This window comes from Pinus tabuliformis, chromosome 5_1 (assembly GCF_031772625.1).
Source record: "Pinus tabuliformis cultivar Carrire ecotype Pingquan chromosome 5_1, CPIR1, whole genome shotgun sequence".
Classification (NCBI taxonomy): domain Eukaryota; kingdom Viridiplantae; phylum Streptophyta; class Pinopsida; order Pinales; family Pinaceae; genus Pinus; species Pinus tabuliformis.
The window spans coordinates 213,999,945-214,022,464 of NC_142305.1; the positions used below are offsets into that span (position 1 = coordinate 213,999,945).

General features: G+C 39.1%; 1 protein-coding gene across 1 annotated transcript in view; it reads left to right on the plus strand.

The window, feature by feature from the left end:
* SPK1 (guanyl-nucleotide exchange factor) overlaps positions 1–22,520 on the plus strand; it is a 312,986-nt gene that overhangs the window by 173,045 nt on the left and 117,421 nt on the right. The window contains 2 exon segments of the mRNA XM_089431973.1: positions 6,756–6,900; positions 10,486–10,612. Coding sequence (XP_089288099.1) covers positions 6,756–6,900; positions 10,486–10,612 — 272 coding nt within the window.

Genomic DNA, 22,520 nt, shown 5'->3' on the forward strand with positions numbered 1-22,520 from the left:
AAAAGTTAAAAGAAAAATGAGAAACATTAAAAAAGTTAAAACATTGAAACTCTAAACTTGAAGCAAATTATGAAATCTGAAAGTTGAAAGTTGAAACAAACTAAAGCTTACTTGGCATTTTGGTCATCCTATTCATAATTTCATAGTAGCCATGGTAAAGCCAAATGTGCCATCTGCCATTCTATATATCTCACAGTTTTAAAACTAGGTCGGTTCGACTCAAAATCAACCTGGTTGATTGAGCCATACCCCTTCCCGGACCAACTAGGTCAATTGTATGGTTTGGCGCCTAGTTTGTTACTGAACCGTTCGAGTTGGTCACCGATTCGTCGGGTTCGATAATCTACCGATCGAACTAACTAGACTGACCGAGACCGATTCAAATCGGTCGGTCTCGACGGCAGGAAAAAAGGCAGGTTGGGTAGACTTGAAATCATTTTTTTTTGTTTAAACAATTTCCTAGCCCCTCTACCCTTTCTACGATGCCTCTAAAGGTGACCCAACCCCCTCATATTGTTCGAAAATGTAACTAGGTTCGGTCTTCATTTAATGTATTTGAGTCTTCATGAAATGTACTTATCAAAAGAATAAAGAATAGAATTACTATTATTATTATTATTATTCTGACTTATTAAAGCATAGGTTTTATGGTTGGGTCACCATGTTTTAGGTAAAAGTCCCGATTGAGGACTTGTAGGATTTATTCTGAGTCAATAGAGTCGTTGTACTTTTAAAGAGACCCTTCTTGGGCTTTTGAATCATGTAAAAAGGTTAAGTATCAAGTAAAATATAATTTATGTATCCTCCACATCAAGTTGGCCTAGAAGAGATCAAGTCGGCCTAAGGACACTAATTCGATCTCACATGGAGTCTATAAATACAAGCAAATTGAATTCATTTGGAACATACTCTCTCACAAGAAGTTCGATATCTCTTGTAGCTGGGTGCGAAGTGTGAAGTCGGGAAGCCAGAAGAAGTGCGAGCTGGGTGGAGTCCAAGGAGAGGAGCAAAATCGAAATTTTGGTGCCTCTCTCTCTCTCTCTGTTTCATGCCCTAGATTGGGAGATCGAAGTCTTCGAAGTTTCACTATTGTCGGAAGCTAACTGATGTCGAAAGCTGCTGCCTAGTCGAAGTTGCTAGAAAGGGGTCAAAGATCTGGGAGGCTGACTTTGTGTGGAGGGAAGTTCTAGTCTTTGTCTAGGATGAAGAATCTCAAAGAATACTATTGAAAGGAAGAATTTCTTGACTGGGTTTTCATCTGGAGGGGGTTTTTCCCTAGCATAGTGTCTACATCTGGTGTCTATTATTTTATGTGCTACTCCTTTGTTAATTGCTTGATGAACTAAAATAAAGAAGATATAAAGAATCATAATAACAAGAAACATCACAAGTAATTATGAAGAATAAGAAAATCTTTTTGCCTTTTTGATTTTCTAACACATATTTCCTCAAAACTGTTTCACTACATTTATGTGAGCATTTGTGAGGAGTTTGTGAGCAGTTGGTGTTGGTTTCTGGAGCAACATTGAGGAGGTTATTTGGCAATCTTGGAGCAACATTGGGGAGTTGCTTTTTGGAGCAGCGTTGGTTATGTGTTTTTGTTCTGATCTCTATATGTTACATGTCTTGGACAGTGCACTTGGTGCCATTTTGATATAATAAATATATTCATGAGCATGCTTTGATCAAGTTTTGTCTTCTCTCTATTATTCTAATGCTTTGAGTTTGGGAACATGAATGAAAATCTTAAAAAATATGATTTTTCATTAAAATTAACTATTTAATGTACTTTTTATAAATACCGAGTCAGTGAAATCAACTAGTCCGAGTTGAGACTGTTTCAGAGTCCAAGTTGGAGTTGACCATTGACTGGTTTCGAGTCCAAGTTGGAGTTGACCATTGACTAGTTTTGAGTCCGAGTTCGAGTTTTAAAACTATGATATATCTCCATTTCTTTAGAAATATCTTCATGTTCTTGCTCAGATCCCACCATCCTCTCAACACAAGTGAGGAATCCATCCATCACCTCGGCATCAAATCTGAAACCACAGGAGTAAGAAAATGCGGGGTTGAGGTAGATATCTGCAGCATGAATGGGGCGATGGAGGGTATTGTTCCATCGCTCGTCAATCTCTCTCCATATGACTTGTTGTTTCTCTAAGCCCTCACCTCCCTTTCTTCATAATAAGCACGAATGGCTTCTTTGGCCTTATCCATGGCCTCATACAAGTAGACCATTGCGGGCTTGTCTCCATCAACGAACCGAAAAACCCTTACAAAAGGTTCTGAATCGACACACACCTCCTCTACTCCTACCCAAAAGCTCTGATCATATGAAACTAGTCTGCATATGCCCTCTCCCTCTCGTTTGCGGCTTATAGAATAAACAAGCCAATCTTGTGAAAGAAACATGTTCTTCACATCCCATATAGAATTCAACAGAGATTGAAGAGATATGGAAGTAGTGGCAAATCGTGTAATGGCGGGACGCACCAACTCTCTGTTGTTGGTGAATCTTTTCATCAAGCTAAGCACAAAGGCATGACTATATATAAATTTTGTTATGCTCCTGGATGATTCAACAATATCCCTCACAAGAGGAATCTTACCTATATCCTCCAACATCAAGTCAATAGAATGAGCAGCACAAGGTGTCCAAAACAAGTTAGGATACCTCTCGATAAGCAACCTGCCAGCAACAACCTAATTTGCAAAGTTGTCTGTTATGACTTGGACAACATTTTTTGGACCTACTTCCTTAATGAAGATGTCCAACAATTCACATAATAAACATGCATCTTCAATTTGTGCAGGTGCATCAACAAATTTCATAAACATTGTCCCCTTGGGACAACTAGCCAATAAGTTAAGAAGGGTGCTACCCTTCAGGTTAGTGCAACCATCTGACATGATTGTGCATCCAGTGTGTTCCCATGATGCCCTAAACTCCTCCAATATAGCAGTGCAATCAACCTTTTTAGCTTGAAGAAGAGGTCCTCTCAACTTTGCAAAGGTAGGGGCTTTGTACCCTAGGCAACGACAACAACAACATCGAGCATAGGTTGGTCGAATGGGTTTGTCTTGGCAATGTTGAAAGGAACATCACTCCATAGAAGACACTTACTGACCAACCTGTCAGCGTCCACCTTTTCCTGTTTTTTAAGTGCTGATTTGATGCTAGGTTGTGCACCGGGTGTGGTTCTAGGAACAAAAAAAGATGTGAAAGCTGAGGGGTTGGGACATGTGGGTGTGGAAGGTGATGCTGAAGAATCACTCTCAGTTACCCCCACTCTTGAGGCCCATACAAGTTGGTTTTTTATTGTTGCCTTGGTGTCTTTGCCCTCCTCTTTATCCATCAACGATTTAATGTCCTGCCAGATGATTTCTGGAGATGGATTTGGGAAAAGTTCTATATTTTGCCCCAAATAGAATTTTAATCTGTTGACATGACATATACTTGCCACACAACTTGCAAGTGAAATACATGTTATTGAGCCCCCTAGATTCAGGTATAGTATTATCAGGTTCACCATATTCCCACATATGGTCCAAAAGTCCTTGCATTTTGTTTGAAACTTTGGACTTGAATTTGGACTTGGGCACAAAAAAAAATTGAAAAAAAAAAAAATTCCCATCACATAAGAAACAAACATAAATGTAATTGTTGATTTTAAATTCTAAATGCCTCTTCTCACTCACTTGAACACACTCAAATTCACTAAACAAGGGTTTAAATTTTTGTCATTTGATTCTTGAAAGTTAAAAGTTGAAGTTTTGATTCAAATTTCTAAGCAAAAATAAGCTAAAAACAAACTAATAGAAAGATTTAAGAAGCCATTTGTGTAACAAAGACTAAGAGAGAAATTAAAATTCATACCTGGCAGCAGCAGATTGGCACCTTGAATCTCTGATGTTGAGCAGTGGACAAATCTCCAAATCCACACCAGAGAACTAGCAAATCTCCTCCTCTTGGGCAATGTCAAACACCTCCTCTCTCCACAGGGACGAATGGCAGCAAGCAGAGTGAAAAATGAGTGTTTTTTTGCCCTTTCCCTCACTTATCCGTGGCCTGGGCGGGCTCCATGACTTTTTGGATCGAATCTCGATTTAATCCTGACTTTTTCGATTTAATCTCGACATTTTCAACTAGGAAAAAATTTCCAAAAAGTCGGTTGATTAAATTGGCTAGTCCAAAAAATCAGACTTTGCCGATTTAATCACGACTTTTTGGCGACTTTTTCCACACTGGCATAGATAGCCCAAAACTTCGACTTTTATCCTTCTCCAACACTTCTCCTTCTTCCCTTGGAATTTTACAATTTTTATGCTTCTTCTGCTTGTATATCGAACTTGTGAGTGGAAACTCCAAATGAATCGAACTGCACTGTATATATACCCTTTTTTGTGGGTCGAATTGCCCTTATGTAGGCCAACTTGATCTGGTAAGGGCCAACTTGGTTTGGAGGTGACAAGTGACGTATTTTACTCAATAATAATTCTTTTTACATGATTCAAAAGCCCAAGATGGGCCTCATTAAATGTCTCTAAAGACTCAAGACAATACCTAGAAGTCCTCAATGGGGACTTTGACCAAAAACATGATGACCCAAGCCTGAAACCCATGCTTTAATAAGTCATAATAATAATAATAATAATAATAAAAATTTCTTTTTCTTTCTTTCGATTAACACATTTCATTATGACTCAAATACAATTATGAAGACCGAACCTAGTTACATTCTTCAACAAGAAATAGTGATGGACTTCATTGATGGGCTACCCAAGTCAAATGGGAAGAATAAAATCCTTGTGGTTGTAGACCAGCTCACTAAATAGGCACACTTCATGGGCATAAAAGGTCGAGATTCAACAAAACAAATTGCCAGAATATTTTGCAAAAATATGTACAAATTGGATGGTTTTCCAAAGATCATTGTTAGTGATCGAGATTCCAAATATAAGGGAAACTTTTGGAAAGAGTTCTTTAAACAAATTGGGAGATCCCACAACATAGTTCTCAGCCTACCACCCCCAGATAGATGGGCAAACTGAAATTGTCAATAAATGTTTGGAAGCATATCTTCGTTGTTTTATAACTGGCAAATAAAACAAATTGTCTGAATGGTTACATCTGGTGTAATGGTGGGGCAACTCCTCTTATCACACCTCAGCAAAAATGACACCATATCAGGCTCCCTACAGTTATGAATCTCCTAAATGGAAGGAGTTAACCATAAATGATATAAAAATTCCAGCAGTAAAAGATCAACTAGAGGAGAACCAAAATGTCCTTCAAATGCTAAAGGAGAATCTAAATATTGCAAGGAACCATATGAAGCAGCAAGTTGACCAACAGAGATCAGAAAGAGAATTTAGCGAAGGAGATTGGGTATCTGTCAAGCTCCAATCTTACAAACAGCTATCATTAAACCAAGAAGGAAAAAACGAGCGAGCTCCTAAGTACTATGGACCATATTAAATCATAAAGAAAATCAGTCAAGTAGCTTAAAGTTTGAAATTACTGGAAGCAAGCTGCTTCCATAATTTTTTCCATGTCTCATGTTTGAAAAAGATGTTGGGAAAACATCAGACAACAGAAACGAAACTTCCTACACTCAATAATGAAGGAGATGCTATAGTAGAACCAAAATCTATCATTGCCACAAGAGAGAAGTGATTACGTTCTCGAGTAATTAAAGAATATCTCATCAAGTGGAAGAGCCTACCGAAAGAAGATGCTTCTTGGGAAACAGAAGATTTTTGTCAACAACATCCCTCATTACCTATGCTTTGAGGAGAAAGCATTTTGTGAGGGGAAGACAATGTTATGTATAAAAATTAAATAAATATTAATTATGATTAAGTTAGGAGAAAATGGGCACGATCAAAAGATCATGACCCCTCATGTAAAGGAACTGAGGCTATTTATAAGCCAAGAGCCTCCATTGTAAAAAACATAATTTAATTCATCATATTATATAATAAAACATTTTATTTTACATTGTCAATTTCTCTGTAACATACTCAGTAACATTTAATGAATATAGTGGAAGCTTCTCAGCAGCTGTATATGTCACTGGTTGAAAGAATGACAAGATGCATTGTTCCCTGTTTACCCAGTGTCCCCTTTTAAAACATATACAAGCAGTTACGCTGAACTGTAACTTCATAAGAATTTACTGTTATTTCATTTCCATTGTACGGCCTGGAAGTTCTTTCAGAAAGGCAAAATTTACCTGGTGTATTCCAAGGATCTTGAGATTTTGTAAAGCTTCCCTGTTGGAATTTGTTTTTGCTCAGGAGTCTATGCTAATGTGACTGTTGGTACCACACTGTTTTGTGCTAGATTTGAAAAATTTGATGTTTCTCGGAGGATACCCTTTATGAGGCATTGCATTAAAAGAATGGGTGTCTGTGCAGTAGGGCCTTTGAGTGAAATTTGATGGAATTCTAAGAGTTCTTGTTATTTTCCTTCCCTGAATAGACTAGACATTGCTAGATTTGTATGAAATACATTAATATGTGTAAAATGGCATGAACTTATTTTTAGCACTTACGCGGGTATGAGTGATCAACTGATAGATTTATTCATTTCATAGTTCATATGTATTCTATCCACAGTGGACTGAAGTAGTTTGACATATTAACTCTACACAGTATGGTTCTTGCTTCTAGATGCATATGTTTGGGTAGGATTGTTTTTACATGCCTTACATATTGTAAAATTATAGAAATTTGGAAACGGTTGAGTGCAGGGTGCAGCACGAGTCGTCTGATGGAGCTGAACGAAATCGATTTCTTGTCCATTATGTGGACTATGCTTTTGATGACTTTGGTGGACGACAACCTCCAGTTTATCCGGGTCTATCGACTGTTTGGGGAAGCCTAGCTCGGAGCAAGGTAATTCTGTAGATCTAAGGAATTTCACATGAGTGTATACAAATTGGAAACCATTTATCGTACATATTTGATAGTTTAGGTTACAGATTTAGTTTAGCTGTAGGTGGATCTGGATTTATGGTCCCTTTGGAGTACTGTTTGAATATAGACGACTCTTGGAAACAGTCTCGTGGACAGGTATCATCATTGAGTCTTAAGATGCATTCTTAAAGATTTGAAGGGGAATCATCACAATCAGGGTTTTCTGCAGTGTTGCAAAAATCCCAATTTTATCATGAAGAAAATGCAAAAGCACGATTTTTAGGCCTTAGTCAATGTTGGCTGATTTTTACCTATGTTTTGGTGGTATCTTAGTTTTGCTGACGTTTTCTGATTTTTACCAATATTTTCTCGATAATTATGATTTTTTGGTTTTCGAGACCCTTGCTGATTTTATGCTGTTGGCGATGTTCGCGACATTGGTTTTTTGAGGTTAACTTTATCATGAACAAGGTTCACATAGGATATTTGTTTGTATTGTCTGAGAAAAGGAAAAGAAAAAGTCTATTAATATTTGAGAAGAGGAAAAGTAACTCGGCTGATGTTTATTGTTTGCCGTTGTTTATATAGTTCCCTCAACCATTTGATGGTACCTTTAGTTTTGTTGATACATGTGGATGCTGTGGGCCCTTGATGGCTTGATCTGCATACTTCCTCAAGTCTAATTGTTTAATGATCTTATTGCATCAATGGAATTTAAGTGTGTTTTGTGTTGAATTGTACATGCTCTTTTTATTTGGGAATGGTTCTTACGTAACCTGCTTAGATCCCATACAAAAGGAAGCAGCCTTTGCATGTTTTATTGGATATCAACTTTTTTCTGCAGAGAAATAAATTCAGATTGGAATTCACTGCATGCTATTGTAGCCATCAAATTGATATTTGTAACTTTGATGGTAAAGGCATGCAATGACTGAATATGAAACATTTCGGGCTGCCCAAAAATATTTTTAGTTCCATCTTCTTCATCAAGTGAGAGCTAGTGGAGGACGTAGGGTAGATGACAACTTGATATAGATTGTCTATGCTTGGAAAAACTTGTATCAGTCACCGGGAAAAAAAATCAGCATCTTCAGAGCTGATTTGTACTACCCAAGTTATAATGTCTTATTCGAGCAAGAAGAAAGATTATAAAAAAAGGTGATGCTCACGAATAATGACTTCTGTTTATTGGAAATCTTTGTTGTCATCTGTAAAATAGGCAATGATGCTGTATTATTTACTCTTGCAAAACCTTCATTTCTGCTCTATGTGAAATTTTGGGAAACATAAGGTTTGAGAGAGGAAATGGCGTATACCTGTGATAGCCATGAAAGAAGCAAATTTTGGTCACCAGCAAACGTACACTCCCTATTTAATCTAGATGAGAGTTTATGAGTCTCTGAGATTCTAAGAGAGGAAATTGGCCACCTATGTAACGTAGTCATGCGGTAAATAAATGTCATTTGAAAATGAGAAAACCTGGTTTCCAAAGAACAATCTTGGATACACAATAAGAATCCAGTTCCCTGTAGATGCTGATATGGAATTTTACAGGGAATGATTATTCAATGCAAATGAGAGGAATGGTGTGGTTATGGTCTCAACTCTCTTATTTGGTGAAATGGAGGATTATGACTATCAGTAAGATAAGATAAGATAATTTCATGTTTATTATCTGTTATATTGTAATAGAAGTTAAATGATCAGTGTAAAGCAAAAAATGATGTGATTAGTCAAGAGAGAGTCAGGATACCCAAGCAATATGATGATCATGGTAAGATTGTGTAATGGATGGAGACAGAAGTATTGTTTTTAAGCATGTATATTTCCACAGTCTATAAATTGTTGTTGATGAATGCTTCTGGAGAACTGTGTGTTGCTATGAAGGATTTGCTGTCAAGTATTGTTTCTATGATTTGACCCTGCATCAGTGGAAGTGATGGAGCAGAATGCAAGTGGTACAGCAAAGGGACCCAATATAGGAAGAGGTTGACTTTTGTGATAATTGCCGGGATAGACACGTTTTCTTTATTCTGATAATTCTTGCAACACGTGGATGTGTGGCAGGCATGGTTGTTATTTTCTCTCCCCTTCTCTCTTTTCAAAATTAGGATAAAAGAATCAATATACGCTTTCTGTTTTTGTATTCTGCAAGAGCTGTTCTCTGTGCTTCTATATGTAGCTGGTCTGTTCTGAATGTGGTTATATTTGAGTAATTGTAACCTAGTATAGTTGAGGCTGTAAGAAGGCTAAAGGGAAAAATACATGACCTCCTCAACAAGATGAGTCATCACTGTTTAGGGCAGTTTCGGTCTTTAGCTGCTGGCTGAAGATGAATGGCTAAAGTCTTCTACATTCTTTCCTGGTAGCTATAATTTTTAGTTTGCATTTGCAGATTCAAAAATTTCAAAGAGCGTAAATAATTTTTAAATCACGGCAGCAAAAATATTTAATTGGTGAGTACAATTCATATAACACTGTCGCCAAGCGCAATCTAGAAGATTCCCTCTGAGAATTTATTTTTAAATCACGGGAGCATAAAACTTTTTTTACTGGTGAGTACAATTCATATAACACTGGCGCCAAGACCAATCCAGAAGATCCTCGCCATGAGAATTTAATATGCTTATCATGCTATTTACTATCAATTCTAGTGGAGATGACTTTGTTATTCTTAACTACTGTGACTTATTTATAAAAATGTTTTTGCATCAGTTCTTTGTATTGCATATTCCATTGCAATTGTACATTATCAATGTAATAAACATAATGTGTTGTATAAAATCAGAATACAGACTAATTACGTTTTTTTCCGTCTTATTTCTTGGCTTCTTCACTTTTATGACACAACCTTGTATAATTTGAATCATCCGTGCTTTTTAGTATCCAAACATTCTAAAAAAACAAATACATGTCCCTGACCTCAGCTTTTTACTGGGTGATAAACCAAGATACGTTATTAAATATTTGAAGGGTTATCTCTGCAACTTTGCACTACATTTGGTTTGGAAATTCTGGTAAGGGCAGTGGAATTAAATTTGAAAATATTTTACTGTTTTTGCCTCATTCCTAAATGTTACCTGCTTTGAAGTATTTATTTGAACCTATTTGAAAGTAACGTATACAAGAATCTTTTTATCCTAATTAATCTGTCTTATTAGTAAGTGCAAGGTTCACTTAGTCAAGCACCATGAGGTTTTCAATACAGGCGGGTACATGAAAACATGCTGAGTGATAGTGAATTTGACCAAAGTTTTGACCAAGGAGTCAGCTCAGCTCTTTTTTGGATGGAGTTGAATTAACTTAGCCAGTGATAATGTTAAGTGCCAGTGATAATCTTAAGTGTTGTAACTCTGATATTGTCTACCTGACTGTTTAATGCTTTCTGTGTTTGTGACAATCCATTTAAAGTCATACCTGTGCTAAATTTTTTGTCATACTCCTTGAAAACAAGAGACTATTGGGTAGAGGTGATCTGCTGTGTTTCCATGATGTGCTAATTTGTATGTTTTGAAGATTATTTGTTCCTTATCTGTTAACAACTCCAGTGCATCTTTCCTGCAGGCAAAAGGTTATCGTGTTGGCCCTGTTTATGATGATGTGCTATCCATGGCATGGGTATTTTTAGAGCTTATTGTAAAATCTATGGCATTGGAGCAAGCACGGCTCTTCTATAACAGCCTTCCTGCAGGTAATTTTTGAATAATCTTGAAGTCCATCCAGCATTTTGCATCCAATCTTTATGTTATATGCGAGAGACAATTTCGAGACATGTCCCACATTTTGTGTGGAATAGCTCTGCCAATGGTTTCATATAGCCTCCTTGAAATGGACTTCCAATGCAGCATGATTAGAGTTACAGTTGGAATTAGTTTGTTCGCATCTATATGAATTTTATCTTTAAAGTATATTTTCTATCTATATTGTTTAATGCTAGTAATTGTGTAGTCACATAGTTGTTAATATATGTTGTTAGATTCCTTCTCAATTTCTGTGCTGGAAATATTTCAGCAACAAAAACTCCCAAGAAACATTCAAGGAGCTGCCTAAAACATTTCAACAGATAATTCTAGATTTGAAAACTTTTGCAGATGTTTCCATGCCATTTTGTAGTATTTCCTGGGAATCTGAGGATTCCAAGTCTGTATCTATATGGTTAACTAAACTGGTTGTCACCAATGTTGTTGGGAATCTGGCTAGTTTTGTGGCAGGTGATGTGCCTTCTTTGAATTTTCCCAGGTTAGCGTGTTAGCTTGTGCCCCAGGTTTACTGGGATTTCCAGTTTTGATGTGGGGAAGCATCCCTTGGGTTTCTTTGTATGGTTTCTCTAAGTGAGAGAAAGAGTGATGTAGGAGCATCAAAAGCATGGTAACGAGTAAGCCAAAAACTCAGGATAATGATGGTGCAGGGGATAACAGGTACATGTATGGAGACATGTGATAAGAAATGGTTGATGAGCTATGTACTAGATAAGGTTTCCTAGAGAATAACAGATGCGATGGCTGGAAACCCATGTACTGTTAGAAAATGTAACTAGGTTAGGTCTTCATAATTATCTTTGTACTTATGTCATTGTATATTTTTTGTAAAAGGCAAAAAGAGGAAAAAGAAAAAATTATTTTTCGGGCATGGGTTTCATGCTCAAGAAATTATTATTTCGTTAGTTAAGCATGTTCTTCATGCTTCTAGGATTTGATGAGTCAAAGTCAGTCCTATTTCGACCTATTTTAGAAAAAAAGGAAAAACAATTTTTATATATGCATTTTGGGTCAAAAACCCCTCTAGATTCCAAGTCGGCGCTACCTGTCAAGTTGGCCCTTCCCCAAAAAATGTGTATATTCGCACCCATGTGGACAGTATAAATAAAGCATGATTTGAGCTCATTTGGAGAGACACAATTCGCTTGATTGGTTCTGAAATTTCACTAAAGGAGGGCCGAAGTCTAAGATTGAAGATGGATTTTCTTGAAGTCTGATTTGTGAAAATTCTACCTTATTACATCTATTGTTGAAAATTTGTTTCTAGTCTCTTGCTGATGATTTTGGTGTATAGAAAGGAGGGTTTGACTTGGCATCTAAAGGGTCAATGTCTATTTATGGTCATGGGTCTTGGTTATCTTACTGTGAATTGATTCTATAAGGAGAGAATTTTTTCTGGGTTTTCCCCTTGGATGGGTTTTTCCCCCGCTTGGAGCCTATATCTTGTGTTCACTGTTTTTCTTGTGATCTTCATGTTTTGTACGTTTGATAATTGTTTGATGAAGAAGAACATAATTAAATTAATAAGAAGCCAACAGATTTCACAAGCAGTTATCAATGAAAGAGAAATCTAGTCTAAATCATAATCCTCTCGATTTTCTCAAAATGGTATCAGAGCTAAGGTTTGGCAAAGGAGGCATGGAGATCACATACTGTTGGCATTTGGGCTGATACATTCCTGAAGGGGTTCAAATCTCCCTCAATGAGGTCCAATGTATATATATTCTGTGGCTCGCTGTAGTCAAAAGAAGAAGAAGAAAAAGAAGAAGAAGAAGAAGAGAAGTAAAAAAGAAGAGGCCCGCTAAGCTATGCACCAATCTTTCTTATGATTCTAATGGATTCTTAGCAAAACGGTTTGTACAGTATTCTTCGTGGAGAATGTGTATGAAGGTTCGCAAGACATTCCTTATAGCTGTCGCAAATTTCAGTGGCTCCATATTTAAGTTCTGGGTTCGATCCATGAACAGTTTAATCACACTACAGTAACTTGTATATTGTATCTTTGAGTAGTTCGCATCATCCTTTGATTCGTAATGTTCGGATTTGCAAATTCACGATGGTCACATGTTAAAGTGGTTCATTTTGTCTCGCATACCTACACAATAGTTTGCCTACATAACAAAGGCTTTGGCTCCTTGGATCAAAGTTCGGTGGATCTTGGCTAGTGTTGACGAACTTTTGTATTGGCAAATTGTTGTGGAGCGAATGAGACTCTAGGCATTGTTACCCGCCACCAGTGGGTGACCCCTATAGGAGAAATTTTCTCTTAGATTTGTCTTCAACCGGCAGCCAATGACCCCTTGGAGCCAACTGATAGCTCGTTGTGCCACCATTCTCTGCCACCTAAGCTAGCCATTGTGCGCCCTCGCTCATCTGTTATGATCGTATGTTTGAAGCTGGGCCTTCCAACCCCGAAGTTATGACTTTTCATTAGGTAATTGGGTATTTATGCATGCTTTTCTTGGGTATATTGGGAAATGGACTAGTGGGGGGATTCGACGGAAAGAATGCGCTTAGACTGTACTCTTGTTCCCTTCTCTCAACTTGGGGGTTAATCTTGTATCCTAGTCTCGTAGGATCTCCTCTATTGGCGACTAGCTTTAGGAGTGGCACTACAGCGGAATCCTGATTTTGGTTGCGTGGTCTAGCTTCCTAATAGCATATATCTCACTCCCCTCCGCTCATTAGGAACACTTTCACATTGTTCCCTATCTTGGTCCATATTTGTCCATTGGGTACACAAGGTGTTAGCCTCCCCCTCCTCTTGCCCGCACTTTGGGTCGAGCTTGGAATGATGTCTCAAAGGTTGATGCAACTAAAAAGAAAGTTAAAAGCATAATTTGGCTGCCTACAACAAGAAATGTACCACAAAATGCAAAAGATAGTCCAAACATAAAAAAATTTAGCATGTGAGAAAAATCCAAACATGAGCTCTACCGCCTATCATTATGGCTATCACCCTGGTTCCTAGGGACCCTATGAGTGCTCCTTGCATCATTAAGGAACCCATGATTGTCCCAATCTGCGGTGGGCGATGAACTGCCCAACCTAAGGGGGTAATCATTGCTGCATCATATGCACCATGCTCTCATCCCCTAGGGCCCCAAGCAGTAAAAGGAAGAAAAATCAATAAGAGGCAAAAAGCATATGAAGAAATGTGGAAAAACAAAGGTCTGGGTAACTTATGTACCACGATTGCTCCCTCCTACATCGATACAACCAAGGTGTGGGCTTCCCTTATCATAGCTACTCTTGTACCATGACATGTGGCTTGGAGCCTTCCCTCTTGCCCCACTCCATTCCACCATTATTTCACATGGCACCTGTCATTTGATGGATATACCTTGGACCTGTCACTGCCTTGGAGGTTGAATCCACCTAATAGGGTCCTTCATTAACCCCTCTTGTCGAGCAAGGTAACACTTTTACATTTTTAAACCCATTTGGAAGGTCATGCCACTATGAAATGTCCACTTATGTGCTTGATTAGCAAGTTCATTTGCTCAATTGACCTAATGATTAATTGTTTTGGAAGGTGAGACGATGCAATTGATCTTATATATGATTGCAATGTTGGAAAATGGATAGTGGCAACTATTAATCTTATTTTCCTTAGCCATAATATGTGTTTGCTAACTTATTAGCCTTCTTGTGTTCTTTCAATTAGAAATATCAAGAATATAAACCGCAATAAAAGGAGGACACAGATATAAGCTCTCAGCCAGGGCGAAACCCCTCAAAGGGGAAAACCCATAAAACTCTTCTCTGCTTAGAATCTGCTTTAGATGAGATATAAAGACCCAAACCCTAGACCAGTACTTTTCCTAGTACCAAGTTAGGCCTTGCTCAAGTCCTTCCTTGATTCTACACCAAACTGCTACACACTGCAACTTCATTTTGCTAGCTACACTACCACAACTCGTCCTGCAACTTTGACCTTGCAATTTCGACCTTGCAGCTCTTTTGGAAACCCTATGACCTCCTCTTGAGACCCTCTTAGAGCAAGACAACTCTCCTAAGGCCAACAAGGTCAATATATGGGTTTTCTCCCTTATAGCTACAAGATTCTACACTTAGTCTTCCTGCAACTCAGATCTACAACTTCGACTTCTGCCTCCTGCCTGCAACTCAGATCTACAACTTCGACTTCTGTCTGTTGTCCTCCTGCTTGCACCTGAACCTGTAGAAGTTGATGTACCGTGTGAACTGTCCATCAATGGACTCCCTAGTGAACTGCTCTGTGGACTGTTCTGCATGCTTCCTGGAGCACCACCCCTATGGCTCGGCGAGCCACTACTCACTGACGGACTCACTGACGGACTTGACATCGTCATAGATGTACCTCCAGATCCTCCTGATCCCTGCCCATTGGATCCCTGCGACTGACTCAACTGCTGCTGAGGGTCTGGCTGATCCAGATACTCTAATTGCCGTGACCTCCTAAAGGCCCTGTCCTCCTCGAACTTCACATCCCGCCTGATAACAACTTTCCTCTGTGTAGGAATGTAAATCCGAAAGGCCTTTGAGGTCTCACTGTAGCCCACAAAGATACCCTTCTCTGCGGTGGGCTCTAGTTTGGTCCTCTTCTCCTTGGGTATGTAGGAGCATGTAATGCACCCAAAGATACGAAGATGACCAATATCAGGCTTCTTCCCAGAAAAAGCCTCCTCCGGAGTCATGTGCCCCAAGGCACGATGCAGACTTCTGTTCTACAAATAAACAGCTGTGTTGCAGGCCTCTGCCCATAAGAACAATGGCAATCCATGATCATGTAACATGGCTTTGGCAGCCCCTCCGATGGATCTGTTCTTCCTCTCCGCAACCTCGTTCTGCTGGGGGTTGTAAGGAATAGTGAACTCCCTCCTAATGCATGCCTCCGCACAATAGTCAACAAACTTTCCAAGGGTGTACTCTCCCCCATTGTCCGACCTCAGGGACTTGATCTTCCGACTTGTCTGTGTCTCCACAAGAGCTCTAAAGTCTTGAAACCGCTTGAAGACCTCACTCTTGGTCTTCAAGAAATAAATCCAGGTCCTCCTGGAGTGATCATCAATGAATAAAACATAGTACTCATATCCACTCAAGGAAACATGAGACATCCGACCGCTCACATCGGAATGAATCAAATCAAGTATCCTAGTCGCTCTGCCGTCACTGCTGGGAAAAGGGGATTTGGCAAACTTTCCCATCGCACATCCTCTGCAAGTATCAAAGTGATCAGTACTGAAATCTGGCACACCTGTAGTGATCTCCCGCAAGGTCCTCAAGGCTCCATGATACGTATGCCCCATCCTGCGGTGTCAAATCTCACACAGCTCAGAACTGCTAGCTCTGCTGTCGGTACTATTGCTCAATGCCAAAAGGGGCTGGAATGCAAACTTGTACACCTTTGCATGGCGTGCACCTATCACTCTAGCTGAATCAGCTGGAGTGCCCCTGGGATACATCAACACCTGTCCTCCCCTGAACAGTATCTCATATCCTCTGTCCTCCAAAGCTGAGACGGATATGAGGTTCTTCCTCATCCCTGGCACATAAAAAACATCTGACACCTTCAAGGGAGGTTTGGACTCCCTCTGAAATGTCAGTGTCCCCACACCGACTGCTCTAACAACTCTGTCATCACTGAGTACTACCTCTATATTAGTGCCACTCTCTGAAAGCTCTGAGAAGTACTCATGGACTCCTGTCATGTGACGTGAAGCCCCACTGTCCACATACCAGATACCCGAAGATGCTCCGCTAATCGAGGGAAAAGCATGCTCCCTCTGAACCTATGTGGCAGGTGATCTTGCACTAGAGGACTCACGCAGTGAACCCAAACTCCTGGTCAAAACAATCTGCAAAGTCCTCAACCTCTGCTGAAGCTGCCAAGTTCTGGTTCTTCCCATTCTTCTTCTTCTTCTCCGGACACACAACTGCATAGTGTCCCATCTTTTGACAATTCCAACACTTCACCTTGGAATAGTCCTTCTGTGTGTGCCTTTGTCCCCACCATTGCTTGTGGAAGCCTGCTTCTTCCCTTTGCCTTTCTTGCCTCCTGCCAACAGTGCTACATCCTCATCTTGCTCAACTGGCTTGGCTGCCCCAAGCTGACCTTTCCTGATCTCTTTCTGAATGCAATCATCCCAAAACCTCTCCCATGTGGGAAGGGTCTCACGTGCACAAACCTCATTAGCAAAGTTCATCCATGACCAGGGGAGGCCATTTACTGCAATCCGCACTAACTCAGTGGGTGGAATGACCTCTCCAACTGCTGCCAACTCATCTCTCACATTAGTAATCTTTGTGAGATATCCAGTTGCACTATCATTACCCATCTTAATGGTCTTCAGCTTCTCCTTCAGGACCATTTTCCGGTTCTCATTGGTATTCTGGTAGAGATTGGACAATGCTGTCCACATCTCATGGGCATTTCTCTTTCCTCTCACATGAGGAATGCAATGGTCTTTGACTCCGTCTAGAATCAGTCTCTTACCCTTGTTGTTCTTGTTATTATAAGCAGCCAACTGAGTAGCATCAGTAGGCACAACAACAGGGTTCTGTGTGGTATGCACCATAATGTCCCAGACTTCTGCCTCCTCAAAGATACTGTGCATTCTCTCCTTCGAAACATTGTAATTAGTATGCCCATCCAACCTATACTGCACCCTCAATCCCAATGACATCCTGCTGTCCTAAAACTGAAAAATAACACTGCTGTAGGAAAGATAAAACTGCTGTTTGTGAAAAATCAGCTCGCTGGAATTTTCTGAGTGAAAAATCAGCACGCTGTAATTTTCCTCCTTGCTGTCCGAAACTGCACTTCAACACTCAAGCTATGATACCATGTAGAAATTTCTCATTTCCCACCCCGGTTTTCAGTTTCACCTTATTTCTCCAAAATAGTTAAATGCCCTTTCCCATATCCATACATTCAAGAACTGGAAAATAAATTTTGCTGAAAACACAAATTCTGGAAATATTACAGAATGTTGGAAATGCAGAAATAAATATCAACACATACAAACAGCCATTCAACACATTTAAATACAGTGATTTTTGGTCAAGGTGACCCTGGAAAAACCCCCTACAACTCTTGGGGAAAACCAGTGCCAAAGCTCCTTATTTCTGGAAAATGCTTTTTACAGTGAGAGAAATATTCAACAAAAAATCAGCAAGCAAAATTTTACAACTTATCTCGTTTTCCGTGCCTCACAGCCAACTGGAAAAAACTTGCAAACAGCAAAACAGAACAGCAATAAATGCTGTACGGCCTCTTCGATTTTTGTGCCCAAATTTCAGCCTTAAATGTTGTTGTGCGGACTGCCTAGAAAAGCGTGCAAAGGTACAACCACTTGCTGTACGGTCTCCCTTGAAAAACGTGCTAGCAAACTTCAGATTTTCTCCTCCTCGATTTCTGTGCTAACTTGTTGTACGGCCTCCTTGGAATCTGAACCAAAACTGCTGTACGACCTTTCTAGAAAATCGTGCCCAAAATCTGCCTTTCACAGTGTGCTAACTCAGTGGTACGGACTTGCTGAAACGCTGCCTTGGAATGTGTGTCAAGTTACTGCCTCCTCCTCCTCACTGTCCAGAAATCTCCCTTGCTCTCTTGCTCTCCTTCTCTCAATCTGTTCATGAAAGAATTAATGACCTTTTCCTCCTTTCCCTCCTTAAATCTAACCCTAAGTGACTTTTGGGGAATCCCTAAATCCAGTGGCTGAAATAGATTGAGATGTAGGGCTGAGATTAAATGCTCATTTAAATATCACTTTCTATTTTTTAATTCACCCCACTTTAATAAAGACCCACTTAGTCATTTATGTCCAAAGTCACTTTTCCTTTCTAATTTTACATTGACTTTATTAAAGTCACTTTAAAATTAGACTTTTGTAACTTTATCACTTAAAGTCACTTTTAAATTAGATTTGACTTTATAAAAATTATAAAGTCACTTTAGGAGAAAAATTAAATTCTTTTGGACACTTTTCCCTAGGCCAAAGATCAAAGCCTTAGGGAACCACTTGTCCTCTGGTACCAAATTTCAACATTGCATTTTTGTATCCTTTGCTCCACACCTATAATGAATAGATCATCCACATATAGTAGAATAATGACTAGCTCATTATCCACATCCTTGATTTAGAGATTTTGATCAACAAAACTCTTCACGAACCCAATTCTTAGAAGGTATGTATCCATTCTTGAATACCATGCCCTAGGAGCTTGCTTCAAACCATATAGGGCCTTCTTGAGTCTATGGACATGAGTATCTTTGCTATTTAATTCAAATCCTTTAGGGTATTTAATGTATGATTTCTCATCGATGCTCGCATTTAGAAATGCTGTTTTCAGATCCATTTGATGGATATTCCATTCTAGTGCAACAACCAATGAAACTAAAGATCTAATGGTAGTATACCTTACAGTGGGTGCAAAGGTTTTTTCATAATCTATGCCTTCCTTTTGAGAGAAACCCCTTGCAACAAATCTAGCTTGGTATTTGTCTATACTTCCATCAACAACGTGCTTGATCTTGTACATCCATTTGGAGTTGACAACTGATTTTTAACTAGGTCTAGGAATGATTTCCTAAACCCCATTTTTCATGATGGATTGTATTCTTCCTGCATTGCCTTCTTCCATATTTCTTGATGAGAAACTTCTTCAAATTTAGTTTGTTCAACTTCAATTAGTTTTGTCATATATGCAACATATCCAGAATATCTTTTCGGCCTTTTACTTTCTCTAAAGTTTCCTTTCGTAGCTCCATGTCGTTCAACATCTTCAAGAGTAGCTTTTAACCAATTTGGCATCTTCCTCATTTTCGATATGATCACAGGTTGAATAGGCTCACTTGGTCCTTCTTCTTCTTCTTCTTGAATTCTAGATGGATTGTCGTGTTGTACTTCTTCTTCTTCGAATATAGGTTTATCTTCGTCATCAGAATCAATAGGAATGTCGTTGGATCTTTTGTAGGCATGATTTGTATCGAGTATAACGTCCCTTCTTACTTCGATATGTTTTCCTTCTTTGATGTAGATTCTATATGCCTTTGAGGAGAGATTATAGCCAACGAAGATCCCTTTGATGCTTGTAGAATCTAACTTATTTCGTTTGTCCTTTGGAATGTGGATATAGGTAGGACTCCCAAAGATTCGGAGATGGTCCACAGTGGGTTTTTCCCCTGTGAATGCTTGCTTAGGTGTCATATTCTCAAGAATTCTATGAGGACTTCTATTTTGAATATAGACTGTTGTCATTGTTGCTTCTCTCCATAGAAATTTGGGTAAGTCTTGATCAAGGAGCATTGTTTGTATACCTTCTTCAATTGTCCTTTTTGCTTCTTTTGGCGACATCATTTTGTTCGGGATAGTAGGGAATAATAAGCTCCCTCTTAATTCTTGCATTCTTTACAATATGGAATCAATTCTTTAGAAGTGTGTTCCCCACCATTGTCGGATTTCAAGGTCTTTGTTTTTCTTTTGGTTAGGGTTTACACTTCAGATCTAAGCTCCTTGAATTTTTCAATACTTCATCCTTTTTCTTGAGAAGGTAGAGCCATGTCTTTCTAGAGTGATCATCAATGAATGTTACGTAGTGAAGATGACCTCCAAGTGATTTGTCAGACATAGGCCTACACACATCAAAATGAATGAGGTCTAATATTTCTTTAGACTTTGTTTCACTATTTGAAAATGGTTTTCTTGTATGTTTACCCAAAGAACATCCCTTGCAAACTCCTTCACAATCTTATTTGATGTTGAGGATGCCATGAACTAGTTGATTAAGAGTGGGAATAACCTTGTTGTGAAAATGACCATATCTTCTATGCCATAGCTCAATGGGATTGATTTCCATATGAACTTGGGCTTGAGGAGGCGATGTAATGACTCTATGTAAGCTTCCTTCATGAACTCCAATAACTCTAGCTTTATTAATACTTGAATCTTTTCCCCAAATCAAGACCTTTCCATCAACAAAAGCAAGTCTATCCCCTTTAGCTTCTAAGCAAGAAATTGAAAGAAAATTCTTTTTCAAACCTGGAGCATATAGTATATTGTTGAGATGTAGTTTAGATCCATTCTCCAGCTTCAAAGATGTTGATCCCAGGCCTCTAACAACATAGCTTTTCTTGTCTCCCAATCCGCTGGATGAGAAGATGGTTGCTTTGATAGAGTTTGAAGTTGTTTACTTTCCCCTATCATATGCCTTGATGCTCCACTGTCAATGAGCAATGCATTATCATCATTAAGTTAACTTGCAAGTGCAGCTAAGAACCCTTGACTTTTGACCTTGTTGAATAAGTAGTAGAAGATCTTCTTGATCCAACTTTCTGCAATATTGAATCCCATTCTTATCACAGAGGGAGCAATCATTTCCTTCAAGCCAAAGAAGTGATCTTCTATCTTCTTTGACCTTAGCTCTGATACCATGTTGAAAAATCAATGCTACTAGAGTTAGGGTTAGATATATCTTTCTTGATAATTACTTGTGAATTTGTTATATTATCTTTCATCAAGCAATTACGAAATTATGTGTGAATGAAGATCACAAAAACAGAAGACACAAGATGTAGGCACTCTGCCAGGGCAAAACCTCTATCTTGGGGAACACCTAGTCAAAATCTTTTCCTTCAATAGCTTTCTCGAGACTCTTCAACCTAGACACAAACCTCCTCTAATCACCAAGTCAACCTCCTCTTCCACCAACTTCGACCTTGAAGAAGCAACACTTCGACCCAACAAATGGCAGCGACAGAAACAACAATAACTTCGACTAGACAAGAAAGACTTCGATGTCCCAGAGGAACCCACACGAGAGAGATATATATCCCAAAATTTCGATCTTGCTTTTTTCTCCTTCCTTCTTCAACTTCACACTTCTTTTAGCCTCCTTTCCTACTTCAAACTTTTCTAGCTCTTTCTTCTGGATATCGAACTTCTGTGAGAGTGAGTGAGAGCTCCAAATGAATTCGATTTGCTTGTTTGTGTAGGCTTGAGGTGAGGCAACGCCATGCGATCACTTCTTAAGGAAGGAGAACACTCCACAAGCCATATGCTTGCCAATACAATAATCCTTGACCTCTATCAATGGGGAGTCTCTAGCCTCTATATAGGATTCATACATACAATACCATGGGTCATTACCATGGTTCTCTCAATACCATATATCTAATACCATGGGCTTATCATATTATTGCTAACTACTTGTGGTCCTTTACATGGTGTGGGTTAACCACTTTATTTATTAACTATGGCCCGTCCCATTATTACATTATTCCCTTGGGTACCTCTCTCTGTACCCCATAATATCCCCCCTTGGTATACTACATCAGATATATTACAAGTGGTATCAAACCCTTGAGGTAGGTTAACACCATACAATCACTCTTTAAGGAAGGAGAACACTCCAATACAATACTCTTTGATCTCTATCAACGAGGAGTCTCTGGCCTCTAAATAGGATTGATATATACAATACCATGGGTCATTACCATGGTTCTCTCAATACCATATATCTAATACCATGGGCTTATCACATTATTGCTAACTACTTGTGGTCCCTTACATGATGCGGGTTAACCACTTTATTTATTAACTATGGCCAAGGGCAACAAATGGAGACTTAGCCCACTGTCACCTCACCTAAAGCTCCCTTCTATTTATGGACTTTCACCGATGGGAGGAGACTCGGTATATTAGTGGAGTCACCGATGAAGGACAAGTCAATGAAATGGTGTGGAGTGACCTTAATGATCCCTTTCTTGGAAGAGTTAGAAAGATAAGACTTGTTTTGTTTCTAAGCAAGGTACATTGTCTTCTAGGGAAAGGAAGGGAGGATTTAAGGGTTAGGTTT